The sequence below is a fragment of the Corapipo altera genome, unplaced genomic scaffold (assembly GCF_003945725.1).
Source record: "Corapipo altera isolate COAL_440 unplaced genomic scaffold, ASM394572v1 22, whole genome shotgun sequence".
NCBI classification, from domain to species: domain Eukaryota; kingdom Metazoa; phylum Chordata; class Aves; order Passeriformes; family Pipridae; genus Corapipo; species Corapipo altera.
In genome coordinates this window covers 2,829,167-2,848,610 of record NW_020884886.1, presented here as the reverse complement: position 1 = coordinate 2,848,610, position 19,444 = coordinate 2,829,167, and the positions used below count along the sequence as shown (strand labels likewise).

Genomic DNA, 19,444 nt, shown 5'->3' with positions numbered 1-19,444 from the left:
AACAATAAGGTGTTCTAAATGCAGATGCCCAGGGGAACTGGCGAATGAGGAAAAGGACTGTCTGCTTTTGGGGGGTTTGGTTGTTTGCTGGTAAGTTTGGTTTTTTGTTTTATTTATGTAAGGCCTTCATATTATTTTTAGGATATGGTGTCTGAAGTATGATATATTTTAGAGAAACCATTGTAGAAATAAACTTTAGGCATCAGGCAGAGTTGGCTGCATCTAACCTGTTTTGCACATGGAATTGCTTCAGCTAATCTCTTTTTCCTCATATTTGTGTTTGTGGGGTTTTTTACCTGAGACAAATAGGCTAATATGAATAGGCTGATAAAATACGTAGAGAATTGGCAAACATCGTTCCTTGAAAGGCTGCCTTATTTGCAAAGCTTAAGAGAAGCAGTTTCTTTAGACCTCCTAAACTGGCTGAAGCCTTTGTTGATTTTTATTCTTGGGTTGAAGTACTGTGCAGCAGAACTCCAGTCATCAGTCATGTTTCAGGTGCTGAAGCTTTTGTGGACCCTTGTCTGTTTGTTGCCATGGAACCAGACTTAATTCTGAAGCAGGAGGCTTCTCAGCACTTCAAAGCATGAACTTTTGTTACCCATTCTAGTAGCACAACTGCTAACTCAAACAAATGCTGTCCTTCAGCCTGGAGGGAGCACAGTGGAACAGGCTATTTAGACCTTGCTCAGAGTGGGATGTTTAACCGCTTCTCAACTTTTCTCATCTAACAAAGTGAAGCCATCTGTCCAAATCCTGGTCTAGTGTAGTCTGTAGTGGTTTTATCAGTGTTACAGGAACTGTGATGCTCACTAGACTGAGCTTTTTAACCTGTATCTTTTTGGCTACCTTGAATGCCAGGAAATAAAGGCTGTCATGAGTGCCTTTTAAATGGAGAACAGATAATCTTGGTCACTGGGTGATGTCGTCATGATAATATGAGGATTAAGTTCAAACTAGGTGATCGGCTTTGAAGTTCCAGGTGCTCCATCTGTAACCTGACCTTGAATATCCTTCCCTTTACCATTCACCTTACTCTGTTTTGAAAACAAGAGTTGCTCACTTTTTGTCTGTGCTTGCACACCACACCTCCATATTTTGTGCATCTGTTCTCTTATGCCATGTGACCTGGTGGTGAGGTTCAGAGGTATTGAAGAAGCAGGGAGCTTTTGAGGTCCTTCTGTGACACAGGGACTACTATTTGTGTTTATGCTGTCAGCATTGTTAAGGTTCAAAACATACTGTAGCTAGGTTTTGTTGGTTTGTATAATCTGCCATCCACGAGGTTGAAATAGCTTCCTCTAGTGATCCCAGGTACTCCCTGTTCCCTGGAGTTCCTGTGGGCCCCTTGGATTCCAAAGACTTCAGTGAGTACTGAAGTAAACGAACCTGGGTCTTGCACTGTTTTGTTTGAAAGTAGCTGCTTTCTAGAGGCCTCCCTACCCAGCTCACCCCTGTGCTGAGCACCAGGGTTTGTGTGCACTGTGACATGAGGAGGAGGCATATTGAGTAGTATTGTTGAAGACCAGCTTGCTGAGAGGAAGCTTCTTAAAGCAGTTTGTTAGAAGTGCTGCAGTGGTAGGTATAAATCAAGTCCTAGAGAGGAGTGTGTTCTTAGCACTGCACTCTCTGCCAAAAGGACTTTCAGCTGAGATTCACACTCTTGCAGGTTAAGTGCATAAATCTTCACTTTGGAGAACCAGGGGTGAACTATAACAGGAGAACTTTGGCATGGTGAGTGGCTGCCACACATGTACAGTGTGGAAGAACAAGCACCTGAGTGGTTTGTACACAGCCTTTCCACCTTCCAGGAGCCTGATGGCCATGGGGTAAGGCTGCAGTGCAGGAACTCGGCCTTAATCTGCAGGTTTAGCTCTTGGAGGGCTTCTCTGAGTAATAGGATACAGATTTGAACCACTGAGAGCAAAGATGAGTCAGCTTAAGTTTTTGCACAAGTTGCTGATATTTGGTAAAAGGGAGAAACCTTTCTTCTCGAAATGGTACCTGTGCTTGTATTGAACCCCATCTGGCATCTGAGAATGTGTTAGTTTGTTTGAACTTATCCAGAGCAAACTCAGTCTTGATGTGTCAGTTAAGATTTGTGGTTACCTGTAGAGATAATGCTGACAGTAATTAGATGCCTCCAGTGCTTGGTTACGGGTGCCTAAGCTACTTGCATAATCAATTAAGGGTAAATCTTCTGTAGTATCAAGAAAATGCTTAGAGAAGGACTTGCTTTGGAATGTAAAATTATTTCTTAGCACTCTGTAGATTTATTTTTCCTTGCATGTGTGCATGTGCACTGTGCATGAGGTTGTGTGTTACATATCAATTTTGGAATATCTGTGGTGTCTTCTGAAGTGTTGGTTTGAGGCTGTGTTTGCAAACTGAGTTGTAGAAGAAATCAAAGAAAGGGGAACCCCATTGGCTTGTTGCTTGTCAGTCCTGGCACCTTCAAGATCACTCGGGAATGGGGTGCTCCTGTCCTGCCTTCTTGACCACTGTGGTGAAGAAAGCTTCCTGGACTGCTCCTCTGGCTCAGTTGCTGTCTCTTCAGCAGTTCGAGGCTCTGAAAGGTCTGGTTCTTTCCTCTGTCTGTTTGATGCATCTGGGTGTGGCAGGAATATCAAAAGTGAGAAAAAGAGGCCACTTTCTTGCTTGCTTGTGCATAGCTTTCCTCTTGGAAGAGCTTAAGGCGTCACAGGTACAGTGCTCTCATTAGGCTCCAGGTTAGCACATGAAAATGGATTATTGCTTCTGAAAAGCAGTTGTAACGCTGACTGTTGACAAAAAAACCTGACATGTTGGTTGTTTTCAAGTGTCACTTGTATCATCTTTCAAAGCCCAGAAGTCTTTCATATAAAGCATCAGTTGGAGTTAATTTCCTTCATTTGAATATATGCAGGAACTTGGCTTGAAAAATAGTGTGAGGAGATAATTGGCTGGGAGACTAAAGAGTCACTGACTTGTCTGCCCCTTTGCCCTGCTGACCCAGAGCAGTGTGGGTTAATGAGTTTTACCTTTGGACTTCGCTTCTGTACAGTACTGCTGAAACTTTTTCAATTAGCGGGTTTTAAACAGCTCTGCTGAATCAGGACCATTGTGATCTTACTGCAGAAGTTGTACCTCTCATTTATCATTTTCATTTATTGTTTTGGAGGCTAAGGATAAGGATTTTTATGGTTACACACAGAGTGATCATAAAAAGGACTAGGACTATGTTCAGTTAAATAATAAGCCATGCAATTCCCTTCGTTTCACTGGATTACAGGAATCCTAAGTCTTTACTTAGTCCACTGCCATGGATATTGTCTATTTTTCCAGGAATCTGGATCATCTTTCTTTTCAGGCTACTCCTAGAATTTTTTTGATCCAATTGTTCTAAAGAGGAGGATCTTAGGAAACTTTTACAGAGAATAGGGACTACACATTTAATAAAGGGCTTTAAGAAGAACATTACCTTTTACTGTTTGCAAAGAATCTCTGTATTTCTGAGAGAAAGCGTCTGAAGCAGGATTGGCGTCCTATACCATACATAGAAGCACACACCTAGTCCAGGCTGTGACCTTATTTGTAATCTGATAAGAAAAAGGGCTTAAGTTTCAAAATAGTAGCTGCTGGTTTCAGCATTAAGTCTTAAATCATGTGAATCTGATATGTTTATATCACACAAACACACACATATGTTTTGAGATCACTGGTCATGTGTAATTTGGAGTTCTGAACTTAGGGAATTAGGTCCATCAATGGCATAGATAAGTCACCTGTGTTAAGGAATAGGACCCTTTCATAATGCTGTTTGTTGCTTTTAATGAGAGGACAGCTTATTGTGTACTTCTCTAGTTTTGGTGTTAAAAGGAAGGCAGAATGTGAAGGAGCATTGTACTGTTGATTTCTCACTTTTCATGTCTCCAAAAATGGGAATTCACTGACCACAGAAGGGAAGAAAAAGGATGAAAATAATTGTGATTGAGTAATCTGAGATATTAGATATGATGATGTCTCCTCTTTCATGCCTTTCTGTTAAATGAGGCCTCTTAGAGTATTGGCTGTTCAGGAGGAGACAGGCTGAGAACAGGAATGAAGTGTGTAGGAGGAGGGACAGAAAGAGCTGGATGCACTGTGGGGGAGGATATGAGTACACTGCTTTTAACCACAAATGAACAAAAACTAGCTGAGCTGCAGGTGGAGTTGTCCAGAAGCAGGGAGGAAGGGCTCCAGAAACCCAGCCTCTGATGGAGGGAACCCACATGGACACCCAGCACAGGCTGCTTTGCCCTGTGGCGGGGCTGGGCTCTCCAGTGCTGTAGTTGTCTGATCCCCTGGGATTCACTGACCTGTCAGAGGCAAGAGAGGAATTTGGTGCCAGGTTTGTCTCTCCCTGCTGCCGTATCTTTGTGCATTTTTAGCTGATTGTTGTCAATAATGGGCATCTGAAAGGGCTGGAACTCTGTCAGGCTTGATGTTGTGACACTTCCCTGGGGAGCCTGTTTCAGTGCCCAGCCACCCTCTGGGTAAAGAATGTTTTTCTAATATCCAACCTAAACCTCCCCTGACACAAATTCAGGTCATCCCTCGGGTCTTGCCACTGGTCACCACAGTGCCTGCCCCACCTCTTCCCCTCACAAGGAAATTTTAGCTGCAATGTCTTCCCTCAGTCTCCTCTTCTCCAGGCTGAACAGACCAAGTGCCTTCTGCCACTTCTCATACAGCTTCCCCACAAGACCCTTCACCGTCCTCGTTACCCCCTCCTTCAGACACTTTCTAATGGCTTAATATCTTTCTTATTTTGTGGTGCCCAAAGCTGCCACAATATTCAAGGTGAGGCCACCCCAGTGCAGAGCAGGGCGGGACAATCCCCTCCCTTGACAGGCTGGCGATGCTTTGGCTGATGCCCCCCAGGACACAGCTGGCCCTCCTGGCTGCCAGGGCACTACTGACTCATTCACCTTGCCATTGGACAGGACTCCCAGGTCGTTTTCCTGACACTGCTTTCCAGCATCTCATTCCCCATGTCTGTACATGCATCCAGGTTTGCCCCATCCCAGGTGCAGAATCCAGCACTTTCCCTTGCTGAACTTCCTATGGTTGGTGATTACCCAGTCCTCTTATTTGTTGAGGTCTCTCTGTGAGGCCTCCCTGCCTTCCAGGAAGTCAGCAGATTTTTCCACTTTAGTGTCATCTGCAAACTTGCTTTGTATCCCTTCTAGTCCTGCATCCAAGTCATTTATGAGGATGTTGAAAAGCACTGGGCCCAAGATGGAGCCCTGGGGAGCCCCACTAGTGACAGGTCACCAGTCTGGTGTTACCCCACTCACTGTTGCCCTCTGTGCTCGACCTGTGAGCCAATTGCTCACCCACCACATGGTGTGTTTATCCAGCTGTACTGGACATTTTGTCCAGAAGGATCCTGTGAGAGACAGTATAGAAAGCTTTGGTGAAATCAAAGAAGATTGTATCAGCTGGCTTCCCTTGATCAGCTGGGTGTGTTACCTCGTCATAAGAGGAAATCAGGTTTGATAAGCAGGACTTTCCTCTAATGAAGCCAGGATGTGACCAGTGACTGTGTTGTCTTTCAGGTGTTTTTCGATACCTGTCAGAATAATCTTTTCTGTAAGTTTACCAGGCACTGGAGTGAGACTAACAGGCCTCATTCGATAAGGCAAACAAGCTCATATTTCAGCAGTGTAGGAAGCAGCACAGGCACTGAGGATCTGTTTTAACAGATGATCCTGGCAACAGTATTTCAGCAGCCCGTGGGGCATTCAGGTGTACTCATCTGAAGGGTGCTTCAGTCTTTACAGTGTGGTTTTGGATAGTACTTATTTGAAAGCCATGCTGTCTTCTTGAACTGACAGACTAGTGGTCCTCCCCTCATCTGTACTTATTTTCACAGCTCTGTGTAAAACAAAAGAAAAGCTGCAGATTTTTTCTGAAATAAACATTCTCTCTCAAAGCAAATCTTCCACAGCTGCAAAGCTGGAGTTCTACAAAGACGACAGCCTTTGCTTTTGATGAAGATTAGAAATTTGTATGATATGGTTCCCAAAATTGCTGTCCCCTAATTCAGAGCATGTTTTGAATTTTGTCATGTGGTCTGTTCTCCACTAGGTGTTGAACTGAAACTATCCACATTAACTGTAGTCCTTATTTTCCCTTATGTGTGGAATAACGTATTGTGGAATAATTACTGTTCTGTTAGTTCTACCTTAAACTTTGCACTAAATCTTACTTGATATGTGGCTCTTTATTCTTAAGGGAAGTTACTTTTATAGATTAAAGTCTTAGTTTTGCTGTCGAATAATGGAAACAGTTTTGCACAAATGAGACTTTAAACAAAGAGGCTTGTTGAAGTTATTTGTTTATTATGGAAGTTAAATGAAAATCTGCTCAGTGGTACTTTGAGCTTTGGCATTGTTTTTTTAGTAATGGTACAAAACTGACTTAATGTGGTCTAGTTATTATTTAAAAGTAAGTAAAATGTGTATGTTTCTGTTCTAGTGGCTGGTAGGAAGCATTACAGAAGTCTCACACTGGATGGTGAATGAGATCTGTAACATATATGAGTGTTCTGTGTTACTTGCAACATTCACCTATTACTCTCCCATGGATTTTCTGAAGCAGGAATATATATTTTTATGCCTTACTTTTGATATTTAATGTCCTGTTAAATGCTGAATTTGCTGGCAGAAAAAAAAATCTGCAAGTTCATTTTTATGAACTGTTACTTTCAATTTGAGCATTAGTGACATTGCTGTTTTAGTGAACTAACCATTCCTTATTTATGTTAAGCCTCTCTTTGTAGTCATTAAGTGCCTCAAAAGTTGTCGACCCATACCATAAGAATAACAAAGAAAAAACCCTACAGTAAGTAGTAGGGTCATTCACACCTTACTTTGACAACTGACAAAATAAACAAAAGAACTTGGCGACAATCGTGAGGTAAGACAAGGTATTTGCTTAGTGCTTGGACTCCCCTTTGTGAGCAGCAGCCTTCCACAAATAGGGAATCAATGAGCAGTTCAGGTCAGAAGGGACTTCTGGGGCCCGGTGGTGTGAGCCCCTGCTCAGTGCAGGGCTTCAGCCCTGGAGCGTGTTCCTCAGGACCTCGTCCAGTCATCGTGACTTCATCTAAGCCTGGAGTTACCACAGCCTCTCTAGACTACATGGTCCAGGATTTATCTGCTACCACTGTGAATTTTTTTTTTCTCTCCCCTTTTATCCAGTTGGAATTTACCTTGCAGCAACTTGCTACTTTGTCTCTTGCTTTTTTAACTCGTTGTATCTCTGAGAATGGTCCTCCAGACTGACTGAAAGCACCTTTCTCAGCATCCCTGCTTGTTTGTCATAGGCCTCGCCACCCAGCCATCACAGTGCTCACCCACTGGGCTTCCTCCAGTTTTTGATATCTCTTTTTTGTAGTCCAGGGGCCTCAAACTGGATACAGATATAGTCTCGTGGGCACCAGTTAGACCTTTTATTCACTTTTTCCTCTTGATCAACTCAAACCAGTCCGTGTTTCACTCTTATAGCTGCAGGGTCTTACAGTTTACTGGAGTTCAGCTTTTTGCTTAGGTTGACATTTCATGTATGCATTCTGTATTTTATTAGTGTGGTAATACTACTTCAAATCAATGAAGAGAGCTGCTTTCAGACTCTAGGAATGAAATTTTGAATTATTCTGAGAACATTAGGGTAACTGGGAATTTTGCCAGCTAGAAAAGGATCATTAATTATAGCTAATTTGACTGTAATATATTAGTTTGAAGTTGGACCTGAGTGTTGATTTTATATGAGAGTCCTAACTTCCTGAAACTCCTGTTTCTGAGAATTCTGTAGTATTTGCATAGTAGGCTAGCACTGTGCATTATCCATGTGCAGAATAGTTCTTGGTTTGCTACAACCAATTCTTGCAGGGTTACTGTCTGATTTATTTTGCATGTCTCGGACACTTCAGTGCAGGGAGCTCTGCTTTGTTCTCCTGTGAAATGAGGGCTACCTGCTAAGAAAAAAGGTAAATGCAGAATATCGTGGGTTTGATAAGTATTTTATTAAACTCTGCTCTTTTTTGCCAGAATTCTAGAGAAATTTCCAAGTTACCCTATTGCAAGCTATCAGGTGTCCTGTACTGCTAACTTGTATTGTATTACTGTTTCTCTAACTGTGGAAGTCTTTTTTTTTTTTTTTTTTTTTCCCCCCCCAAACCTGCAGGTATCTGTTACACCATAAAGTGTCGTTGTCCTTGATTCTTACTGAGCATACTGGAATGTCAGTGGCTGGAAAACTGTATTTATAAAATGTGATAGGAATTTATAAAATATGGTTCTGTTATTAGTTACCTTTTCCATAGGTAGGTCAACATGTAGGCTGTCTGGCTCTGTTTCTGTTAGATTTGTTTATCCATAAACCAAGCATTGTTCTTCCTTTAGTCTGACCTTTGGCAATCTCCCAGAGATAAAATTCTGCAACCCCTGTTTTTGTATGTATTTTTGGAATCCTTTTCGAAGCATAACTTTTGACTTGTTTATGCAGGTTCCTTGCCATAGTCAAAATACTTGAACTTTTTTTATGATGTTCTGTTCTGTTGTTTGGGGGTTTTTTGTTTTGTTTTGCGGATTTTTTGTTATGTGTTTGGGTTTATTTTTTTTTTTCCAAAGTCTAAATTGACCTAGAGGTGATCTGAAGTTGGGAGCAGGGAATGTAAGAACTGGCTGTCACTGTGTCTAGTGAATTATTTCTAGGAACCAGTGTTACCTGGTCATGAGTACCAAGTGCTGGCTTTTACCTGTGGAGGATGTAGATTTAGGGCCTTTCAGGAGACTTTGGTGTGTCTCCCGACAAGAGTGCCTTCTCAAGTCCATCAGTTCTCCAGTCACTGTGATTTATGTGTCAGTCTTGTTCCTCCACTAATTAGGTAACAAAAATTTCTTTGATAGAATATGTTGCTGGTTTTTCAGGATTTATTTTCTCAGCCTCTGGAAGTTGTTTAATTTGCAATATCTAGAGGTGAGAACTCTTTATTCGGTTTATTGAGGGTAAATTAGGAGAGTTATGATTGGTACAAAATGCAAATGGTCATTGGAGGATGAGAAGAAAATATTATTATACCTTTTGCCTAAATTCCATAATAGAATTTTTCCTAGGTAGTGTTAATTGAATTAATACTATGTCAGATAACGTGACTGGACACTTTTGCTCACAATGTAGCAAATATTTAATAAAATTTATCTTATGTTTTTTGCCTAATAAATGCTCTATGTTACTTAAAATGTTTTGTTTCAGTGTAGTTTTCTGGATGCCTTGTGGAATAATGTCTGTGGAGACATCTCTTACACTGCTTATGTGCTCAGTGTGGGTTTACCTAGTTCTGAGGATTAGTATCTGCTTACTTTATCTAAAGTGCATTACACATGGAATTTGTCTGCCTTGGATAGGTGAGTGGCTCAAGACCTTAGTGCTCTCTCCTTGTGTAGTTTAACAGGGATTGTCAGGGTCTTCCCAGCAACAGCTGAAATGAACTTTGACTTGCCTGTGTTTCTTTCTGGCTTCTTAAGAATACATACAAGTCTGATACTCATTTGAAAAAATGTCTTTCAAGATAAATTTGCTCTAAAAAATATGAACCTTTTGAACTCTCTCCACTATCCTAATTTTTCATCTGCTCTGCTCATGAGACTGGTAAGTCCTTCTGGTAGTTAATGTACATGTCTATTCCACTTGTTTTGTCTTCTGAAAATAACCTTCTCAATTGAAAGACTAATTAAAATTTGAATGTGAGCATGCATCTTGGGAGCAGGAAATGTTGGGTGTGTTTTTAAAACTTGTAACAAAAATTTCTTGCAATTGCAAATTAGTGTCGGGTAAACACAGATCAGAAATTACATCAGTCTGCATGAGCGGGGTCAGTTTCTAGATAATTTTCATACTTTTTTGTTTGTTTCTATACTCCAACTGTCTTTTTAAGAGTAAGGAACCCATTTACTTGCAAATGTAATCTATGCTAGATCAGTGTTAGTCTACCATAGAGCAACATGTGCCATCTCACTTTTCTTTTGCTTACAATTGTCCTTCTGTGCCTCATGCCCGGAGTTCAGGTACTGCAGAACTTTGTCTAAGGAGCCATGGCAAAATAGTCACAGCAACACAGTCAAAATTCAGATTTTCTGAAGAACTCAAATACTCTAGTAATGAAAACTCCTAAATCCTAAGCTCCTCTACCCTTTTGTTTCAGGAAATTGGTATACCTTGGAAATTCTGGGGAAAAAAACATCCTATGCGTGTCCTGGAAGTCGAGGTGTAGGGGTGTGTGTGCACCAACAGGTGTCAGTGGGTGTACATGTGTCCACCTTGCTCAGCTCCACCCTCTGACAGCTACTGTGTTGGAGCCCATCCTTTTTTTCCTGTTGTTTTTACCAGAGAAACTGTTCCTTGACTTTGGTGGTACCAACTTCAGGACTATCTGTTTAGGCACAGTATTGAACCTGCCTGGCTAGAGGAGACTTTGAGAGACTTTTCAGGGAGGAGGTTTACAGCTGACTTCAAGACCTGGAATAAATTGGCAACAGAAACCATGGCAACACTGTCTGCTGCTTTTAGTGGATAGGTTTATATACAGAACTGGAGGGCTTGGTGGGAAGTGGTGACCTCTTGAGAGGTGACTTCGCATAAGAGGCTAACCTTGCTTGGGACAAAGCACAGCTGAAACGTGGAAAAAGTGAATAGTTGAATTTTTGTGGAGCTGCTGCTCACAGCTCCTCACATGCTCATTGACAGTGGCTGCTATCAACTCGTCACAGGGCAGTAATTGCTGGCAGTTGTGTTACAGACTTCCTGTCTGTTTGCTAGGAGAATTGGAAAGAACTAGATAAAATTGCTGCTTCGGTGGTGATGCAGGGCCTTGTTTAAAAACACAAGCTTGAAAAAGCTGTAGCAGGTGCCATATGGGTAGGTTTGACTTGATTACTTGTTATTGATGTGGTTATAATTTATTTTTTTTTTAAATTTGATTGAGGCTTAAAGCCTGTCCGTGGCAGCACACAAAGCTACATAAGTACGGGCAAGACGTAAATGTGCAGTGCATATATGGCAACTATTCAGTAAGTTTATCTTAGCAGTGCTTATAGAATCAAAATGAAATGGTTCTTAAGTTTTATTAAAAAATAAGAATTTCCTGACACTGCTGAACTTGTCTCTTGATATTGACTTCCTCTTTTCCCCACAGAAAATGCAGCTGGGCAGATTAAGATACAGTGGTGATGCCATATCTGTGTGTTCAAGCAAAAGATTGTTCCATCTCTGTCCTATATCACAGGATGGTATTTGTATGTATGTAGAAATTAACTCTGGAGTTAGAATTAAAATTTCTTCAGGCAGGTATTTCTTCTTCATAGCTCAATTAAAATAACAAGGTTAAACAGCTGTTCGGTGCCAAATACCGTTTTTAGGGGACTATGCAAAAAGCAATTTTCTGTTTGAAACGTGACCTCAATTTAACTTCTGTGCTTGGCTTTTCTAAAATAAGAAACTGCAGACACTTAGTGTAAAATAGTTAGCACGTACAATGGGAATGCAGATGTAACCTGTGACACTTTAATGGCTCCACACTAATGATACTGCAGACACGATGTGTCATGTCAGAAATTCCTGGTAATATCTCTATTGTAAATCAGCATGATGTGCTCTAATGGTTGTGAAGAGGACAATGAGACCGAGATAACGATCAGCATGTGATCTTTTCTTTCCAGGCACCTCAACCCTTTTTTACATTCAAGATCTCAAATTAATTTTGTTATCCTAAAGCACTTGTAATGAAAGTTTGATATCTTTTAGCCTAGCATTTCTGAGCTTGTCTTTGGAGTAAAGGTCTGTTTCAGTTTTTTTGGTTTTTTGTTTGTTTTGTTTTGTTTTGTTTGTTGTTTTTGTTTGTGGGGTTTTTTTTGTTTGGTTTGGTTTTGTTGGGGTTTTTTTCATTTTTTTCCAAGTAGAGAAGTTTTGCTTATTATTAACCTGTATTTTCCATTAGATAAGGTCTTCTTAAGTTACCTTTAGAGTGGAATTTTTCCTAGTGAATTTTTTCAGAACTGAGACTGCTTAGTACTTTTCTTGGAAATCCAAGGGAACTGTGTTAGCATGGGAAGAAAGTAATTCCATTTTGTGCTGTGGCAGCAGAAAAATTGAAGGTTTTACTATATATATGACAGAAATCCTTACTTCCTTCTAAGGCAGTTGCAGTAGGTATTAAGTAGGCTAAATAACCATGAGCCTGGGAGAAATTCCCTTCATAAAGATACCCTATTTCTGCAGGATGTTTTCTGAAACCCACTTAGACCTTAAAAAGAGGACTTAGTGGTGAGGTAGAAACTGGGTCCATGCACAACTTTTCCTGTTAGGATTACTTAGGTTTAATTGTAGCCTGGAACTACAACTAATTTATAAATTAAATTCTTGATTTTTATTTATGGGACCTCTGATTCTGTGGTAATTAGGGAAGTTTGATCATATTTAAGGGTTTGCTTTCAGTCCAGAAATCTCAAGTAGTGTTTTTGTCAGGACCCTGTGGTGGTGTCCTGATTTTTTGCAAAGCTCTGCAGAAATTGAACTGGAGAATATTCCATAGTTTGTTTGTTTGGGTTATTTTTCCTGTTCAGTTTTCTAAGGTCAACTGCAAATTAGGTGGCATCTCTTCTGCTCCTTCCATGCCATCCTGACTATCTTGTGGTTTACTTTGGCCTGTTGCAGTCAGGGAAGATCATGGTTTAATGTCCTCAGTCAAAGCAAGAACAGGTTGTAGTTTGCTGTTCTACATCTGATTGTACTGATATGTGGCCTCTGATAATATTATGATTTTTGGGAGTTTTGAGACTTTTTGGAGTTCGTAAGGAGTGTGGACACTAGCAAAACACTAGAACTCGGGCCCGGACAGAGAGCAGGGGAAAAGGAGAGTGCAGAATGGGAGTTGTATGTTGACCATGCCTGGTGCTTTCAGTTCAGTATATATATATTTTAAATTAAAAGTGAACTGACATAGTACAAAAAGGGGAAGAGATGCCTGGTGCCCTAGAATGTAGGGATAGAGAAAAGTGAGCTGAGCAAGTGCAGTGCCATCTGATAGATAAGCTCTGGAACAGATTATTTATTATGATGCTCCCTCTGAAGGGAAAGTAGATAGGATTGTGGAATTGAATTGAAAGCAAGTGAGTGAGATTGACCTTTGCAGTTTAGTTCATCTTATGCAGGCCCTTGCAGCAGAGAGCTGTTCTATTTTATCATTCCAATTCATCTTTGTTTTGCTCTGAGGATGAAGACCTACTGCTGCTCTTAAAATCCCTCACTGGAGACTGGGGGGATTGTTGCTTGTATATACCCTTGTGCTAGCAACTTCTAATGTGGATAGATAGGGAGAGAAAATTGCCTTTAATTTTCTTATTATTGCAGTGCTAATGAGGTGTGGTGAAAGCCTTTTACTTGCAGAAGAGGATTTGAATGTGCACAGAACTGTCGCACAGGTGTGCTCCTTAGGGGGCTCTTTCATTGTCCCTGGTGTTACAAGTTCTTGTTTTCTCTTAAGACAGTCTGGAGTCCGCTTTTGAAGCAGTAACAACCTGAAAGAAAACTTCTTGCAAGAACAGCCAGCCTGCCTAGCATTGTTTACCCTGTTTACATGCCGTGATTTTTATGATGTTATTCCTGTCATGCTTTCCTTTTTACTCTTATATATATTTTAGAACTTAATTGATATTTCTCTGTTTTAAATTAACTGAACACATATGTAAAAATCAATCTCTTTTCTGTCTGTCTTTATATATTATTTCCCTGGTAGCTGGCTCAAATGATAATATAAATCCATCCTCTCTGGTTTTAGATGTTGGGAAATGGGCAAGGGTGAGAAAATGACATGCAGAAGCCCTTCAGGCCAATCAGAATGGAATCTGTTTATTGACCAGGTGAAGGAATTGCTGGTGGAAAGAAATTAAATTCAACTGAGATACCTTTCTTGGAAATTATTTTTGTGATATTCTCTGTTTCCCAGCAGTTGATGAATACTTTAGTTAGCTTACAAATCTGTAAGTAGTCTCACAGCTGTAATGATGAGCCACAGGAAAGTCTCATAACACTGAAATAGGAGTATGCTAGTTAGAAAAAAAGGAAAACTTTGGGTTTGATCCAGTAGCTTACCTGTAGGATTATAATGTCATGCTTTGAAAAAAGGTGAAAGGGGGGGGGAAATGGCAGCATGTTTCTATGTTTTTCATGTTATTACTCTTTAGTGCTTTCCCCACAAGTGTTTACTCTGTATCTTTATACTGTTTCTTATTTTGTGTGGGGTAGGGTAGGAGAAAGCTGAGAGGGGTTTGTAGAAGTACAGTTCCTGCTTAGCTTTGACATCAGTTGTAATTGACTTGCATGATTTCTGTACCTAAACACTTTGTTCTTATCTTTTAATATGATAATCTGTTCCTGGTTTGAATTTCAAGGTAACTGTATCCTTGTGATACAGAATCATGTGATAATTTGTATAAATATGTGCATATTTAAGGATGGCAGTGCACCCTATTAACTTTATAGTACACTTCAACAGGCTGACATTTTTACCTCAATTGTCTTCCTCATATCAAACATTTCTCCTGTATTGCAGCAGTGTTATCTCTGTTGGTATAGCTGTGATATTTTTCGTGTCAGCTGATACAAAGTGGCCAGGAAAAACGACTTTTTAGTGTCTAGGTTGTTCCTATTACAGATTTAGGAATTAGGTTGTTCTTATTATGGATTCAGCCCTTTTGGAACATGCAGCTCAATATACTTTTATTTACCAAACTTCCACACTGGATGTGTATGAAACAATCTGTACTTGATGGGCCAACACACTGGGCATTAGGGTAGTAAATGTAAGGAAAAGAAGTAATGGCAGAATGGAAGCATCCATGGTTTGAAGGTGCTAGAGCTGCCTGCTAATTGCAGCAGCAAAAATACTTTTGTCTCTGGATTATTTTTTTTCTTTTAAAATCTGTAGTCAGGTTTCCAGAAAAACCTACCACGAGGTGAGTAAATAACTGAGCCAACCTGTATATATTTGAATACTTGCTAAACTAGACAATAGGACAAAAGAAAATTTGTTACATTAATAATGCAGACATGCTGTGGGTGTAGAATATCTGTTGTGCTGCTGAAGGAGCTGAGTGCATGAGGTCTGGTCTGTACTGCATGTCCAGTTTTGGAAAAATGTTGTTGTGGTGTAAAAATGGAAGTCTGGCCTATTGCTTTATGATTAAAAACTAGCAACATCCATAAAACTAGTTCAATTTTTAGTGGCTTTGTGCCTGGCTTTGACTGTTCCTGCAGTGTTTAAGCTGGTTGAGACATTTCAGAGTTAATAAAATGTCTTCAGAATTAATGTGTTTTGATAGCAGCTTTTAAGCTTATTCAGGAAAAATAATCTTTTATGGAAGGAGATCAAATACAGTAAAAGGCTACTATGTCTCCAACTTTTTTGTGATTTTTGGTAGTAGTGTGTTGTAACAGGCAGGTAGAGAATGTTTACTCAGCAAGAGATTGAGTGTCTTAGTGTTTTTTAAAGGAGTGAGGCTGAATGGTCTAGAAGGAGGCCAAAAAGGAAGGCCACCTACAGAAAGTTGGAAAATGAACTTTTTTTTTTCATCTACTAGAAGTTATTATTTAACAAAGTCCATTGCCTGGTATGGTGATAATACTGCATGATTTATCTTTTGAGAATGGGAAACAGTGTCTGTCAGCTCAACCACAAGAGGAATTGGATTATTTGATTGGGATACATAAGGTCAGCAGATTGTCTGTCCTTCTGTTTGTTATAATTAATAACCCCTTTTTCTTAATCAAACCTTTTTTTTTTTTTTTTAGGAATTTGTTTACCAGAAAACAAAGTGCAAGATTTGAAAAACAAAATGATGTGGGATGGAAGTTTTTTGGAAAAGTACCTCTCAGAGAAAACTCACAGAAAGATCCCAAGAAAATGCAAAAGGTATTTGTTTAATTCTGTGTTAGGATTAATGGTGAATGTAGAAGCCAGTTAAGTTTATGATCTGTATATATGACTGAGCAGGCTATTGTGCACAATTTCTTTGGCAGTAGCAAAGAAGGTTCTTAGTTGAAATTTTACTTCCATTACAACAGTGCCATTCAAAAAAATGTGGTCATTATATTGACTGCTCCATGAAAACACATACCACTTGGGTATAAAGCATTTCTTATGAAGATTCAAAGTATATGATTTTTTTTTTCTTTTAATAATCATTTATCTAATTTGAAAATCTTTCTAGTATCTTATTCTTCTTCTGGCTTTCACTGGTTTGTGGCCTTCATGTCAAAGATCCATCTATAACAGACCATTTGAAGGGAAATTGTGGTCTTCTGGCCTTGGCTTATTTTTGCTTAAATAGTAATTAAAAGTACATAAATTCAAGATAAAGTGAACATGATAGAGTGCCAGAAACTTATGTTAGAATACTTGTTTCGCCCATTCCTTGTTTTCTGAAGTACTTGCTGTTTGGAGTTGAAATTTTCCATGTATTGGCCTTGATGAGAATTTGGTTATTGACTTGAAATGTTGAAACAATACAATACAGTTCAGGATAAGTGAGTGGAATAAATATTTTTTTCCTTGTCCAAAGAGCTGGATTTCAATACACGCTCAAAATGGAGTGTGTATTGAAATTATTTATTGAAATGGTTCCTTCTTTGCGTATCACTTCTCAAGCTGTGGCATTATAACATTGTTGAAAACAACATTTCAGAGAACTGATTCTAGTACAGATAAACCCAGGCATTTGGTTAGTGAATCAAATGACCTGCCTTTCCAATGGGGAAAATCTTGTGAAATCCAGCTATGTGGGCAGCAGTTCATGAGCTGCTTTTTCAGTGACAAGAAAACAGCCTCTTTCAATCTGCCTGACTCGATCTGGGGTTTTTGGATTTCATATAGGCATGTCATGGGTTTGGGCTTTTGTCGTATTTTGCTCGTGGGAATGGGAAGGTTTGCATGGAAAGAGAGAAGATGTAGTAAGAACTTCAAAACCAGCTGCAGTGTGTGAAATGCAAATGCTCATTTGAAGGACTGTGCTGCTTAATTTAGGGTAAAGTACTCTGGAAATCCATGTGTCATGTCACTGGGCTTAGCTGTAGTTGGGCTGTTCATAGAAATGAAATTCAGGCAGCTTTTTGAACTTGTCACTGTGCTCAACCATTCAGACTTTATCTACAGCTTGTCTTGATACAATTAACAGTTCTGAAGTGTTCACCAAAGATTTTTCATGACAGAGTTGAAGAGGCCTAATAATCACAGTACTCTGACACTTAGCAGTATATTTTATTGTAGCACCTGTTCTTTAGTAAGTGGATAAATAATTTATTAATGTTTTTTGGTTGTTGCTGGTACTGTGAATATTTTTCCTATACATCCAAACTGTCTTAAATAGTGAATGTTCAGTGTTCCAAGAGCATTACAGCTTTGAATGGTTGTATTAAATGTGTTAGAAAAAAGTAGCTATTAAAGATTTATGTGATATGGCATCCAAACATTATTGAGTTTCTGGCAAGACTGCAAGTCTAAAAAACAATTGTCTCCAGTGCCTCTTGGATAACAATAACTAATCCTTCCGAATTGATTTGGCACTTTCCTGAAGTTATTTTTGACATGCAGACTTTCTGAGACAGGAGTCGTGCTGTAAATCACTAATCTGAACCTCACCAACATCTAAAAGCACAGTCCAGGTTATCCCTCACAGTTGCTTTAACAATGACAGAATAGCACTTGTGTTGTGGAGTTTTTGCCCATTTAGAGGCACAATTTTAGCCCTTTGTTTTGTGCCTAAAGGAGTGGTGGGTGTCTAAGTGAAGGAGGTGACAGCACAGGGCTACTGGGATGATGCCTGTTGGCCAACAGCAGTTTCTTCACCTCTCTAGAAAAAAGAGTAGTAGGCCAGAGGAATTAATGCTGCAGCTCTATTTCTCCCTTGAGGTCTGGAATTGATAACCAGGTATCTGGGGAAACCCATTTGATCTTACTTCCTTGGCATGAGCTCTTTGTGCGCAAGAACTAAGAAGACTGCTCCACCAAGCGATCCTTTCTCAAGTCTGCTTTTGCATTTGCTTCTGTACAGACATCAAAAACCTCCCTTTGTACCAGGTCACTAATTAGACCCTGTGACTATCCCATTCATTTGGCTCTGTGCTCCTGTAATGGAGTTCATTGGTATGTTTGTAGTTCCATCTTCTCATACCTTTTTTTATATCGATGAAAGATTATTTGTTTTCCAGAATGAGATGAGCAAAGTTGACTGCAAACTTAAATGGTCTTCTGAATGATAAGGATTGATGTGCTTTTGTGCATATTTTTAAAACTTATGTAAGGGGAGCAATCTTTAAAATATGTTATTATTGTACATTGTTCTTATAATTTCCCCATAATAAGCTCATCTGGGATTGAAAGCAATTTCCAAGGAAAAATGCAGTTTTAAGATAAGTGCTTATGTGAAGTACAAGAGGAAAAAAAGATAATTGAATTGTGAAGTAGTTAAAAATTGATCTTAGGAAGACCAGTTCTTTTTTCCTTCCTGCCTTCTTGCTAAATAAATAAATGAATGAATGATGAAAACTCCAGACCCTCAAACATCAGTTGCCATTCACAAGTTGCATATCGTTAAACCGTGGCTGGAGATGGCTGTACATGTACAGCTGAGCCAGGCACAGTACGTAAGGAGAAGAAGCATTTTTTTCCCCTTTGACCTCGCACCAAAAGAGTAGTCAGGTTTTTGAGCACATAAACCTTTTCTCAGGTCCTGTAAAAACTGTTGTTCAGCAAGTGTATATAGAGCACAGCATCAATACTGTTATTTTAACAATGTAGGAATTAAAATCACTGCAGCTAAGCTGTTGCTTATCCTACTTTTAATGCTGATAATATACATGAATAGTAGTCTTCTGATGAAAAATCAATATTGGTGTATGCTCAGGTTGAGTTGTTTTACTGGTCACCAAGAGCTTTCTTACAGTTTTTATCCAGTTAAATGTTTTAAAGCTTAAAAGCAGTCAGAACGAGTAGTCTTGGAGGAGCTGGAAGTGCGCTTGCAGTGGAGGTTTACATGATTAATTTTTTATATCAGTTATCTTCAGGAATTCTGCTTGAGCAGAACTGGTTATGCCAGTTGCTTTTGCAACTGTGAAAATGCACTAAAAGTCAGATGACGGTACCTCACTGAGAATCATGACCAAAGTGGAATTCTCTTCCCTTCCAGTAGACTGAGGTGGGCTGTGCAGCCACTGCTTCTTTTAGAAACACTTCAAGATTGGCAAGCACAGAAGGTTTGAATATTGTATGTTTGCAACTTCTCCTCCCCCCTTTTTGTTAGTGAATTCTCTTAAAAAGAAATTCCTTTAAAAACCTCAAGAAGAGGCAACCAGCATATAATTTGGT

The 19,444-nt window shown here is 39.6% G+C and overlaps 1 protein-coding gene across 2 annotated transcripts in view; it reads left to right on the top strand.

The window, feature by feature from the left end:
• TBC1D14 (TBC1 domain family member 14) overlaps positions 1-19,444 on the top strand; it is a 70,872-nt gene that overhangs the window by 7,003 nt on the left and 44,425 nt on the right. The window contains exons 1-2 of one of the 2 annotated variants that reach the window (XM_027642787.1): positions 9,569-9,678; positions 15,874-15,994. In XM_027642787.1, coding sequence (XP_027498588.1) covers positions 15,986-15,994 — 9 coding nt within the window. In that variant the 5' untranslated portion in view covers positions 9,569-9,678; positions 15,874-15,985. Of the gene's footprint in view, positions 1-9,568; positions 9,679-15,873; positions 15,995-19,444 lie in introns of those variants that run through there. The other variant, XM_027642786.1, reaches the window with a different exon arrangement.